Below are 14,136 nucleotides of genomic sequence, written 5' to 3'. Positions count from 1 at the left end.
AGTGTGCATATGGTAGGTGAACTGAACCCTTGATTTTTATCATTTAAAAAAAAATAAAAGAATCAAACAGATGCTTGAAGTCATTGTATCCTCAGTTTAGGAAGAATTCCAGATCCCTAAGACACAGAGCAATTTTCTATAAAAAACTATTTTTTTTTATGAAAGGGCAAATTTCCATAGTAGAAGACTCAGTCAACTTAAACTGTTTGTACAAATGTTTGGTTGTCCTGCAGTCAAATAACTAGATTCATACACAGAGAACAGAAGACCTAAATATTATATTTAAAGACTAAATAATTTCTAAGTTAATGAAAAATAATTTTCTGACTTAGAAAATCTGGAGCGACAAAAGCTTGAATCTCCAACTCTTAAAAGAGATATATATGCACAGATAGAGAAGCCATTTCCACAAAGTAGCCTTTAATACATTTATGTTTCCTGAGTTTCTATCTGTGGGGAACAGAGAATTCTTACTTAAAAGAGCCTTACTGATCTGGCTAATGTGTTACATACAACATTTTCATCCTCTGCTGGTACTGAAACACATTTTGCAACATAGAGCAATAGCCTTAAATAATCTCTTAGCTCAATACAATTTTTCCTAGGTTAGCATTTCATTTGGTATGAGTCTGAACATGATATCATGTTCCTATCTGGGATCCAAAGTCTCTCAGACCATCTCTGCTTGCCTTTCTCCCTTTCATTCTCTTATCAATCATAATCAGAAATGTTTCCGATGTTTTGTGATGGCCGAGGATATACCTTCCCCTTATGCCTGCCTACAGTCTGCCTAAAGATGATGCATCGACTTTCTGTGATGATCTGCTCAGAGTTCAGGACAATGTAGTTGTAATGGCCCACAATCAGAAAACAAAAGATTCTCTTTCCTTTGATATTTCACTTTTGTTGAAATTAGTTAGATATAAAATTCTTTATCCCTAAACATAGTAATAAGATAAGTTAGTTTTCTGGTCTTTGGTTTTCTACTCTCTAAGTAAAAATGGAGAATTTCAAAAAAAAGTGAGAAAAGAAAAAAATTTGAAAGTTTTCAGAAGTCGCAAACAGCTGCTGTGAATGCAGTACAAAATATGGACAGGAGAGTAAATATTGCATTAAGCAAAAGCTCAAGGGTTTAAGGAAAAAGAAATCACATATGCTTATGAGTTCGAGAAAATGATTTTATATTTCTGAACAGTGGTGGATGTAAAATGTTTGCCCCAGCATGCATCCTCCATTCCTCTACAGAGTAGAGGGTGGTCTGAAGATGACTCTGCCTCTCCTAGCAAACTGCAAATAGCATTAATTTTATTTTTAATAGAAATTAATATTACAATAAAACTATAATCAGTAACTGTTTGGCTATTTTGTGTATTACAATGTCCAACCCTTTTGAAAACTCGGCCTACTCTCTTGTTGGAGTCTACTGTAGCATGGCTGATGTGGCATATTTGACACTGTGATTCAAAAAAATTCTTTGTAAAGCCTCTCTTAAAAAAACCCAACTTTTTCTTTATTCACAAACATGTTCAGAAACATTCTCTTTCTAAATCATAGTTTTCATTAATGTATCCTCTTATACCAGACTCTTCTAGAACACTGGATGCCATGGTATGTATGAAGCATGAAAAATGTCACAACTTCGGTTGACTCAATCTCATATCTGCCTGAGCTAAGACCAAGGCCATTGCCTTTTAAGACTGACTTTCCAGTGAGCTCCTCTTCCAGTCTGGAGGGACTGCAGGGACACTGCCTGAGGTTCAAGGGCAAGATGCAGAGGAACTTTAATTAGTAAATCACCTGTGTGCTCAGCAGGTGCTTGACTCTGAAAGGCAGTGAGGACAATTTAAGGGACCAGCTGAAAATTACACCACCACTGGTAATTTTTGTAGAAATATCTAGTGGTGGACTGACTCTTCATAAAAGCTTTTCTGATCTCCTTGTTGCTGAAATCTACAGGTATCCTATACCGCAGAACCACCCTGTCAGTCTCTACCATGCAGCTGATTTGTTGCCAGCACAGACAAATGTGTAGGGTGTCAAATGTGAGGGTAGGATATGTTAAATCTCATCTCCCAACAGGAACTGCAAGAGAAACTATGTTGACAGTGTTAGTCTATTTGACTTTTTAATGTAAATTAGCTAAAACAATTTTTTTCTCTCTGCTGCACTCAAGTGGCACTTGTCTGCAGAATTCAGTGGCATCACAACTGAGATCCCAGTTTGCCACAGAGGCTGACTTACAATAGTGACTTTATAAATTAATTATTGTCTCCTATATTTGCAATGTGGACAAGAACTCCCTGGTTTGTTCAAAGACATTAGATTTGCTCGTGTTGAACTTAATAAAGTGTAAAACAGTTTAGGTAATGAAGAAGTTGTTAACATCAGATTGTGACTAATTTTCTGCCTGCTACTAGGAGAAACAGCATTAGTTCCTGTGCCAGAACCTATAAATCAGTGTGGTGAAAAGGTAACTTTTAGACAAGTGCTCAGAGGAGGAAACAAGGATCACAGAGTGAAAAAGGAGAAATGCCCCTTTAGTAAAATCTTTCAGAAAATGTCTCTAGAAATTGAGTAGCTCAGAGGCCTTTGAAGTTCTTCTAAAATCAGAGCTGAAGAAGGTCAACTGTCAAAGTACTGTCAACAGATGACAATTAAAAGGTGGCTACATAGCACTGAGACCTCTCTGCTATTTTTTTTCTGTTTTAAACATGTGCACCTTTTGAGATATTTTCAGAGAATAGCGTTTTTATTTGCAAACAAATTTTCATCAGTAATCATAAAAAGCTGCACAGATTGACATTAATACTTTTTGCTTTATTCTTTTATGAAATGTGAAATAATTTTTACTAATACTTAGAAAGCAACAGAAGTCATCTCAGGCTTGTTCACATTAGTGGTGATTAAAAGTTAAAAAAGGATTAGCCAAGTGATGCGTTGCATGTTTTTAAACTAAATTGTGAATATCAATTTAAAGATTCTAATATAGTGAGACCAAGCTGCAGTCACGTATTAGGAGGTCCAGATGAATGTGAGGTGCCCGCCCCCGCTGAGAGGCTTTCTGACCATCTGACATGTTTAAACACCATAATCCTCCCTTTCTCACATTATTGGGTTTAAAATAATGCTTGCTATGGTGTTTAAGCAAAAAATAAAAAAACCAAACAGAATCCCATACTCCTTTACTCTGCTAGAGAAGCTCCCTAAAGGGAAGGATAAGAAGAAGAATAATACATCTGTGCTGCATGTGCAAGACTCTTTTTAAAGCAAGTGTGGTTCACAGCTGAAGAACTGCAACCACTACAAGAAAGTCTTAACACGAAGAAATAATCTCTTCAGCGCTATGTAGTTATCACATAAACGAAGCATGGAGTGCAGTTATTTTTTTTCACTTATTTCCAAAATAAGAAGCAAAGGTAGTATGAGGCCTATTGGGAGGAGGGTGAGAGAAAGATTGCCAAAAGATTTGGAAATTCAAGGCTTTGGTGACTTTTGAGCTTTCAATTCAGGTGCAATAAAGTAAAAAAGATCTAAGCAGAATTTTCAAAATGGTCACCAGAGTGGAACTAGGTTTTCAGTCACCTCTGCCCACTAGCAGGCACCCAAAGCAAGCAACTGGGTCTCTATGCCCCTCAGTCCTCACAAGCAAGTTGGGAATTCTGTAGCAGCAGTGAGATTTTTTTTCCCCTCAAAATACACCTGGGCTTTCCTCTTAAAATCAACAAGTTGTTGGAACAAAAGCTGTTCTGGAGGAGGTACTCATCAGGACTAAACACCCATTAGAAAGGTTTTTCAGGTCCAGGACAGAACTCCTGGAGCCGCAGGTGGACATCTGCCTGAAATAACCTTCGTGTGCCACTTCAGCAGTGGAGAAGCTCTGGTTCCATGCTGAGGCTCAGCGTGGGGTTCTGTCCCCTAGGCCCCGTAGAGACAGAGTTCAACCCTTGGGGGACATTGCACTGGTAATCCACCCTAAGAGAGCCAATACAAGCAGAGAAGGAACTTGAATGTTATTCTCCCATACCCTCTTGAGAGCACTAACCACAGGCTGTTGGCTACTTCCGTCTGAGGTAGAACGGGAAAACATTTCCCAGGCAAGCTCTTGTGCACAGCAATTTTTCAGAGCTGGCCATTTCATTTAGAGACTAAAGTGAACTCGAGCTTTTTCGAAAGCTTGACCAATTCTATCAGCTTTGATGATGATATATAGCGCGAACTTCATTCAACATCCTCATGTTGCACTGGTTTTTGTTTTGTTACCATACTATTACAGAGGTTATATTTTGGTAGGGGGTATTATTATCATAGATAGAGCTTTGTAGTTCAAAGAGACAGGATGTTACAGCCTTACTACATGAAAAATATCTTGTGATACAACGCAGTACATGTTGATCCCTAAACAAAATTACTATTTCCCTGTTATTCCTCAGCTTTAAAAATTATTACTTACATAGCTGTGTCATTGAAGCAGATCATGGTCTATACTGAAAACAAGTGAGATCTGCCTCCTCTGTATTACAAATATATACAGTTCTGCAGATGTTAGCGCATAAGCTAAAAATTAACTGTGAGGTTGTGATTTCAAATAAAATCTGATAATTTTTTTTTTTTTTGAGAAAGGGAAGGAGAGAAAGGAGGTTTGAGGGTGGTGGAAGGGAAAGAATGCATTGCAGCTTCTGTGGAGCCATCGAAAGCAGCCCAATGGTACCGCAATGCTGAGGAAGTTGTGGAAAACTGGTATGAAACAAGTATGGCAAAATGCTAATAAGCCTAAAATTCGATCTAACTGGTGAAGAGAAGGAGTGCTTATACAACCTGCAAGCTCAGTGGGTCTGATCTTTCACAGATATAAATTGATGGAGTCTTATTAATCTCAGTGGAACCATGCCATTTTACACTCTCACACACCGATCCAATTTTGAGTCTTCTTTTTATCTTTCAGTTGTTCTGCTTTTTAAACCAGTCCTACAAAAACAAAGCGACTGTGCACCTGAGGAATTTGCTTGGTGAAGAAATACATTCCAGTTTTATCTTTCTAGCTGGCACTTACAGTTTGTTCAAGAAAATGAAGCTTTTTTAAAATAACAGCATTTTAGAATTAAAAAATATACTTCCAGTATAGTAGTTCTTTCCCTCCAGTATATTATTTTCCCCTTTATTTACTATTGTAAGGGCATTTTCAAGTGGGTTTTTTACTAACAGTGTCCTTGGATCTGCTAAAGCAGAACGCAACTCACTCTCCTCCCAAGCCTTGAACAGGCAAAGCTCCCTCCTCTCCTTTGCTGATGTGTGCAAGTTCTCTCTTATTAATCAGGGCTAATTATTGTTTTCCTGGCTGTCTTACAGTCTTCTAATGACCATATTGATTAAACTGGAGATACACTGCCTAATTAAATTTATGATGGCCGTTCTGATGCCACTTGAACATTGTTATTAATAGACACTCAGATATTATGGCACTGTGAAATAGAGTATGAATAGAAATGCCTATGAACAAGTAAAACATGGCCAAGTCATATCCTAGCATTTGAGACAGAAAGGGGCAGTAGCCTGTTTCAGCATGGTTGTCAGTTAACACAGAGCCAGAAGTGTGTTTTCTCCATGAAGACCTCATGCATCTGCTTTCATCTCTGTCCGGGTGTCTATGTGAGGTCTTCTCTTCCTTCCCACCAGCCTGGTACACAGCAAGCCCTCATTCTATCAGACCTCCACAGAGGTTTAAAGCCTAGTGTAAGTGGCAAGTTGAGGGAAAGGCAAAACCAAACCTCACATGTTGCCCATATTTAGTGCACTTCAGTGTGCAGCCGCATACATAGGGAAAGCTCACAGCACTGCTACACCCTCGGTTTCTCATGGAAACTGGTGCTTTTTCTACAGAAATATTAAGCAGTTGCTGTCCTCTGGGGCTGTCTAACCAGGGGCCCTACTTCTCATTCTATACCAGGATTATCATGCATAAAGGGGAAAATAGCTATGCCTTTTGGGTGACGGCTGAATGCTTGGGAAAGTAGTAAGGCATTTCAAGGCAGTATGTGTTCATTTCTAAAGCACAGCAACTACCTGGGAATCGTCATCTCTCTTTCCAAGGGGTGGGTCCATGCACACTAATGGTAGCTCTGCCACCACATATTAGGACAAGCCCCAGAACTTAGCCAGTCGTTACAAGCACTGCAGGAAGTGTGCTATGGGAAAAAGGCTGGGTAAGAGGAAAGAAAGGGAATAAGAACGTAAGAGTATGGACCCTTTCTTTCAGAAGGAATAAAGGGTAATTTCCAAAGGGAATAGAAGTGATTAGGCGGTAGCTCAGTATCATCCTCCCGGAGTTCTCTAGTTGAAGCTGAGGTTTCTTAATTTCACTTTTACAGATGTATATTTCTCTGAGCCATCTCTAGGTTGCTGCATATTAAGTCAAAACATGCCTACCTCCCACTTTATTCTTGGAAAGGTAATGATCATGCTTTCCAAAACATCTTTTCTGCATCCAGATGGGTTAGTATCATAGACTCTGCTATGAAAAACCATGTAGAGAGTTGCATACAGGTCCTGACAGCAGTTGCCCCACATATGTGTTTTTCTGCCTCCATGACAACTAGTTGAACTTAGTTTGATGGGAGATTCTGTGCTCTGCTTTTAAAAACCTTACACTGCCGGCATAAACACACGCCATAGTCAGATATTAGTTGGTGAGGTTTCTCATACCAGAAATTTTTGTGGGTAACTACTATAAACCTACCAGCTACAGAAAAAAAAAACCCTCTGCAACTATCTTCTTCTAAATATTTGTTTCTTATTTTTAAAATAACCTACTCAAAGAGAAGTAAATCTTGCCATTTGGGTCTGCATGCAATTCTTCTTTAGCTAAACTATAACAAATTTGTCTCTGTGTGTGACTGGGAGAACCCTAACTGCTCCTTCCCACCTATTAAGAGGGAGAGATCATCAGCTATGTTTATCCATCCAGGCAAACTGGATGTCTTATTTGGCTGGGTAGTAAGCTAGCAGAAGCATATCATATACCACCATAAGACTATGTGGCTTAAATAAGTAGCTAAACTGAGTTCTCATACATCCTCACTCACAGCTCCCACTGGGTGGGAGAACGGAATAAGAAAATCAAACTAAATAGGGCCCTTTCATGAGTTTAATTTCTATAGTTCAATCCTGTTTACATAATAAAATCATAGCTATAGATTTTTCACTCTCTAAGAACAGAACAAGTGAAAAATGTATATCAAAATTACAGCATCAATGGACTGCAGACACCACACGATTAAATGTGTGCAAAGAAATGCTTAAATCATTTGGCTGCTGTTTTCAAGAATTATGTCTGCTCCAAACTTTTCACTTACCGTTTTACCACTAATGTCTGGCTTCTGGAACTGTTCTCTCCTCTACCGGATCTGGCTCTGATTTGTTAGTTTTCTACTTTAAAACTGGAGGCTTTAAAACAGATAGCTATCACTAGCCCAGATCTGAGCACTGTGAATCACGGTCTGTTACAGGAAAACAGAAATTGTAAGTTCAGAGCTTCAAATATTGTTTTCTAACACAATTTTCTTGGAATGGTACTGTAGTAAGAATAATAGTAAAAATAAAATTAAAAAGTGCTCTAAACAATTTTCAGGAAGATCCAGAAGAATTCTTTTCGCTAAAAAAAAATATTTCAGAAGTTGACTTTGAATTCTAAATGCCTATAAATTAATTACATAAATTGTCTTAAATACAACAAATACATTCTCTCTCTCTAGTATTTACACAAAGCTAATACTTCAGACCTGACAAATTCCTACTACTATCAAAAGACGCATTATTTGATTTCCACTCATTTACTGTGAAACCACAGAAAAAGCTTACCAGCTGCCCTCATCTGATTGCATATGTGGTGCCCAGCTTTGTGGCTCAGCTTTTCAGCTACCTTTGTTCATCTTTAGCTGGCTAAATTGATCCACCTTGTGTTGGCCAGAGACAAGAAAAAGCATCAGAACTTCTGAACTGCTTTTAGACACTTAGGCTGCACGTCTGTGTGTCCCAGTGCTCCCAGGGTATAAACTCTAAAAAATGTCAGTTCCTCATCCTGAAGCTTGTGACTGAAAAGCGTAATTTTCATACTAGATGTAAAGCCAACGTTTCATTGAAAGTGTAAAAACTGATGCTCCTGCAAGGGTAAGCCTGTTTTCTGGCTGAGGAACAAGAAAAATGAAATGCTATAATTCCAACATAGAGTGTCCCATCTTCCACCCAATATGGATGCGGGAGGAGAAATACTGAGCCATCATTTCATTACAAAACACTTAATTTTGCTCTGGCAGCTGGTAGGACCCCAGGTGTCCCTTTCACTTTCACCCTGTGACAAACACATGGAACGCCATAATAATTTCAAGCATGAAAATGAAGGAAAGATGGACAATAGTGAGCTGCTAAGAATGCTCATTTTCATGGGATGTCTTCCTTGTTGCCTCAAATGACTTATTTCTCTGTTATCCCAACTGCATCAAGAGCTTTTGGCCATATATCTAGCTTGATTACAGCACAGATTAGGTCTTAGATATTTCTTATGATAAAATAAAGAGGTGTCAGGTTTTAGTCTAATGACAGTAATGGTTTGGTTAGTAGCTAGCATTTCTGCTTCATATAGCTCCTATAAAGGAAAGTACCAGTACAAGAGAAGTTTTTTCCCTATGAGACTGAAAAATTACAAGAAAACCATATATATGTCATAAAATATCAATTTTCAAACTGTTTCTCATTAATACATGCTTTAACTATTGGTAGAAGAACCACGGGGTGAGTGAAAAGGAATTACATATGATTGAATGTCTCAATTATACTTCGTAATAACAATGAAGACACTGAAAAATCAGTCTGCTTCAATGACCTACCTAGAGGTCTGGTAAGGGCAAGCAAAGGTCTGGGTTTCAGAAGGGAAAAAGCACAATAAACAGGGAAGAAGGGGAGGAAACAGCTGCTGTTATAATGGCATATTTGTATACTAGTTTACAGAGTTAAATATTTCCCAATTTTAAAAAGTGATCTGCAATACATTGGGTTAGATTCAGTAGAGTATGTCTTACTCTGCTGGAATCACTAGAACTTCACTGGTGACAACTCCTGTCCACCCTACAGAAATAAACTCAGAATAAGCAGCCATTCGTATCACATGAAACTTCTGCAATACAGAGGTTTTTTTGATATAATGTGACTGCAAATGTCGGTGAACTTTTCATCCACTGCAGAGAGGCCAACCTTAAATTGTATTTTGTTCTTGATGCTGAGTGGAGAATGTTCAGAGAAAGCATTGCAGATCAACTTTCCCTACTAAAGTAGAAAACCAGTGTCATTTCCTCAGCTGAAATACACTTCACATATTTACTATTAGTATCACCAGTAGTAGTTGCTACAAAACAGATGCAGCAAAGTGTAGATTACAGTGCTTAAAAACTCAGCTTCTCTAAAAAGATATTTGTCAAAAGAAGTGAACAACTTAATTATAGGAAATCATTATAAACAAATATCTTACAGATTGTCCTTTGGAAACTTGATTATCTTCATGTAGTTGCAGGGTTGTTCCTTAAAGAACAGGCTATAGTCCCTACAGACTGAGGCTTCCCCTTAGTCCAATTAATCATCTAACGAAAACTATATTAACCTTTCTAAACTTGGGGTAGAGAAGCAGTGCTTTAGTTTTGGAAAACGTCTGACAGTTCATGTAGTAAGACTTTGGGGAGGGCTGGGGAGCACAGAATGGCACGCAGATCACAGTATAACAGTTCAACTAACGAAGCTTGACTTTGGTTTGTCGGATGACATGAAAAAAATCAAGTATCTCCAAAGAGACGGGGCACTAAAGAGTTTATCAGTGACAAGCCTCTTTGTATCTGCAGTCATCAGTGAAGATACAGCAAAGGAAATGGAGGAGCTGCAGTTATGCATTTGCAATACACAAAGTCCTTGTTTTCCCACTAGGCACTGCAGACTAGCAATTGTCCATTCACAGCACATAGCACATCCTCTGCATTTCAGAGCTAATATTTTTGCAGTCCTTAAGCTAGCATGCTTCAGCCTAGTGTAGTTAATTTTTGTAACCCTTTGAGGTGCATTGCTTGAGGTAGGTGTGCTCACGTTCTCTTCCTTGTTATACAAATTGGTTTTTCAGGCATCGTTTTTAAAGTTAAACTAGAAGATTTTCAAATTGCAGAAGGTTTTTATCGACAGCAACATCTCAAACAGAGCTGTAAAAAGTCTCATTTCACAAACTGGGAAAATATGAAGATTGCCAGTCATTGAGCATACCTGTATATTAATGCAATTAACAACAGAAATCGGCTGTGTTGGCTGAAATTATTTTCACAACCGCTCACACACACACACACACACACGAGCTCTGACAAGTGGCTCCTCCTCTTGTGTTTTAGAATCACACTCCTGAAAACAATGTTAGTTTTATGCCAGCAGTTGCTTTCGTTTCCTGCAGCACACACTGTTCACTGTAATGCTGCAATACTCATTCAAGTCAGATCACTAGCTCAAATATGAATTGAACCTATATGCCATCAAACAGACGTCAGGCTACATTACTTCAACTTCCAAGCAAATTTCCACTTTTCTCTGTTTAAGTAGCAAAAGCTATCCAAAACCTGGTGTTGATATAAGACAATCAGCTCCCTCCCATCCCACTGAGGATCTGCTTGTAAGTCGAAGTGCAGGCTGCTTCTTAATTTTGAACTTCTGAACCCAAATCAAGTAAAGCAATCTTAGCATGGAGTAAAAAAAAAAATGATGTGGTACATGCACTCCTAAAAATGAGGCTGATACTGTTTTCTGCTTGATCTGTTTATTTCCAACTCTTTCTCTCTCTGCTCTAACTCTCAGACAAACTCGCAGCCCCCTCAGGATAAGAACGAGTTTCTGATTTCTTCTCCCTTCATCTAAGCCAGCCAAGTCCCAGGTCTCCTCTCCTTACACAGAGCAGTAGGAAAAGACACAGAAAAAGCAATCACACTTTCCTCACTGGGGTCAGAAAGGACTACAATAACAGATTCTTTCTGCAATCTTCTTCCGCCATCAAATGGTTAAATCAACATAAGTTAAAATTTTCATCTAGTTTGAATAAAGAGAAAAAGGGAGGAAATTCAAAAACCGGTTGCTGTAGTAACAATCACCAGTAAAAATCTTTTCCACCAAATAATAGTATTATCTCCCTCTCCCCCTCACAATTTTAGTTCCCCTTCAAAAATAATCATGCTGCCTCTTAGATTTGCTGTACATACCTCAACCATTAAACAAGACATTTAACCATAGTGGCAGTTCTGTGACCTTTGAATGCCGTGAAATCTCTAAGCGGTGCAGCTTGTTCATGAAGACTTGTACTGCAGAATCCAGTAACTGCATCCAGGATTAGGAATAGAATTAAGTAACAACAGCAAAAAAAAAAAAATCAAAAAAAAAAAAAGAAAAGGAAAAAAGAAAAGAAAACCTCCCCAAGTCCCCCAACCCAGCCAATAAAACCACCTTAAGAAGCGAAAAGGCTCGGGAAGAGAGTGCACTTTTCTGCCAGGGTAAGGGCTGGGGTAGAGCTGAGCTTGCTGCAGTCTGGCTGCCTGTGTCAGCCAGCCGAAGGCCGTGCAGGGCTGGGAGGTGCTGTCAACCGCCACGGGCGCGGGAGAGCGGACCAATCCGCGTCCGCACGCTCAGCTCCGTGGAGTGAAGCCTTTTCTGTTTATGTTTCCTCATTTCAGGAGTGACGTCAAAGGGTTTAGTTTTTCCTCCGCATGTGCTATTAATTTTAAACGGCTACTGTGGGAAGAATGTGGCAGTGATTTAGGCAGGGTCCCCTGCTCAAAAGAAAGCAGAGTCATATTTTATCAGTCCTGGTTTTAGCTTAGGAAGATTTTATAATGAGAGGTACCAGAAAGATCCAAAATATCCTCACAAAATGGGGAAAGGCTGTAAGTATGCTTATATATATATATATATATGTATTGAAGTGTTCTTAAATATACCAAATATGTTTCCTAGTGAGAGATATTATCTCTATGGGTTGTGGTGCAAAATCAGACCCGAGTCTGCCCTTGCCCTGAAGTAAATCAGGAACTGCTTCTCTAAATTCAGTGGTGTCACGCCAGTGTAAACCTGGCAAAAGAGATAAGACTGAGACTACTGTACACATCCCTTTATCAGTCAGCACTAGCTAGACTGCAAATTAGCAAACTTTTTTCATTCCCGTGTCAGTCACCGATGCAGTCACCCTTAAGGTCTCCTGCTCCCTGCAAACACCCGTTCCACCAGCGGATTGCAGCGCAGCCATGCTTGCCTATGAGCTTTGCTGTGGACCACCACACAGGGTTTTATTTCATACCAAAGTCCACGTCAAAAGGAGAGAGGCAATGGCAAAACCTGCCTTCCTGTAGCACTGCATCTTTGTCAACAGAGAAGCTATGCAGCTGAAGCTTCAAAAAACAAGGAACATGTGTCAAGGTCAATTAGCATGGGCACCAGAGGCCACAACAGCACAAGATAATTGATAGGAGGTCAGTTGACAATGATAACTGTTTATTTATCTTCATCATTTTAATTTTATTGATTTGCTCTTCCAGGGATTCCTTTCAAAGAGACTGGTTTATGAGGCACAGTTCATTCCTAAAAAGCCTTAACAGTCTAACATTTAATTTTAAAACACATAGAAGTGCTTTTGAAAGTGGATAGGCTGACAGCTCTCAAGAAAGAAATTTCTCAATGATCCACGGAACAGGTACAAAAATAGTAGAAGTAATAGGAGCTTCTCCATGACCACCAGCTGATGCTACCGTAGTGTTACTCCAGAGAGGCCAAAATAGTTAATGATTTTTTTCTCGCTGAAAAGTCTGCCTGTGCTATCACTGCTAACGTAATCTGCTTCAGCGACAAATGTAAGGAGTGATGTTGCTGTAAATACTGGGATAATATATTAAAAAGTATTAAATAAGTTAGAGATTTACAAAATCAATTAGAGATCATTAAGTTCATCTGACTGTACTTAGAGAACTGTATGAAGCAATCTGGAATGCATAAATAGGAATATTATTTGTAGTACACAGAAAATCATCATGTTAATCTTCACTCAGCATTGGTGAGGGGGCAGCTGAGTATTGACCACTGGGAATTGCACTTCGAGAATTGCACTTCAGACACTAGTTTTGGGAATGTCCGTTCAAAACGATATGTTTTCCAGTGAGAATGATCTAGAGTCTGTGAAGAAAGGCTGAGATTGACGTTATTTAGTCCAAAAAAGGAGACTTGATAAGAATTATTAACTATATAAAAAATAAACAATACTGGAGTTTATTCTTTGGCCTGGAGACATTATCTGGCCTTTAAACTCTTTTACAGCCTTCGTGACGACATAGCTGCATCTGAGCTGGTAATAAGTCTCAAACTCTGTTTGGGAAGTGATTGGGGCAATGCTCAAATTCTGTGAGGGCTTCTTCTATCAATGTGAAATTGTAGATAATCCAAGGTCCACCTTTGGGCCTGTGTTCTGGCTCTCTTTATTTTACCATTATAGATATAGGCAGCTTACAAAGAAGAAGGGAATACATTTTCTGCATATTCATTGTGGCTAGAACAAGTAAACTGCAGCAGAGGGAAGTTGTTTGACATACAAAGAACTAAAGGTGGGAGAGTGAAGTACTGAAATAGATAGTCTGTGATAGTCCGCAGTGTCCTATTACTAGCTATTTTCAAAGGTATGTTTAGGCAACCATCATTCATGAGCAGTTTTGATATAGGTGATCCTACTTTGGAGTATAGAGGTAAGAGCATATTCCAATCCATTTTTTTTCCGTTTTCTGCATTTTAGCATCAATCTTATTAATAGTATGAGACTGTGTTTCATGAATTAGGGTCTTGGTACATTACAGTTCTGCACAAAGTCTTAGACAGGTATTGTCTCGCTCCTAAAGAAGCTACTTCAGCCACTGGGAATCATGTGGCCCTCTGACAATAAGTGGTCACTGTAGTTTTTGTAACGTAGATGCTTCTTGGGTGAAAAGAGGAAGAGGCCTAGAAGCACTTATGATTGCAGTTTCTACTTAGACAAAGATAATCTCAAATGAGCACATGCATGTAAGGATAGGAAAGAGAATGCATGGCTCTGCAGAG

General features: G+C 38.9%; 1 protein-coding gene across 1 annotated transcript in view; it reads right to left on the bottom strand.

Moving 5' to 3' along the window:
- Positions 1-11,377, bottom strand: part of PDE7B (phosphodiesterase 7B) — a 176,016-nt gene extending 164,639 nt beyond the window's left edge. Inside the window, exon 1 of the mRNA XM_009882281.1 lies at positions 11,268-11,377. Within this exon, the coding sequence (XP_009880583.1) occupies positions 11,268-11,288 (21 nt within the window). The 5' untranslated portion in view covers positions 11,289-11,377. The remainder of the gene's footprint in view (positions 1-11,267) is intronic.
- Between the last annotated feature and the right edge of the window lie 2,759 nt (positions 11,378-14,136).

Source organism: Charadrius vociferus, unplaced genomic scaffold (assembly GCF_000708025.1).
Source record: "Charadrius vociferus isolate BGI_N301 unplaced genomic scaffold, ASM70802v2 scaffold13, whole genome shotgun sequence".
Taxonomy (NCBI): domain Eukaryota; kingdom Metazoa; phylum Chordata; class Aves; order Charadriiformes; family Charadriidae; genus Charadrius; species Charadrius vociferus.
Note: the sequence above shows the minus strand (reverse complement) of the source record. Positions and strands in the feature narration are given on the sequence as shown.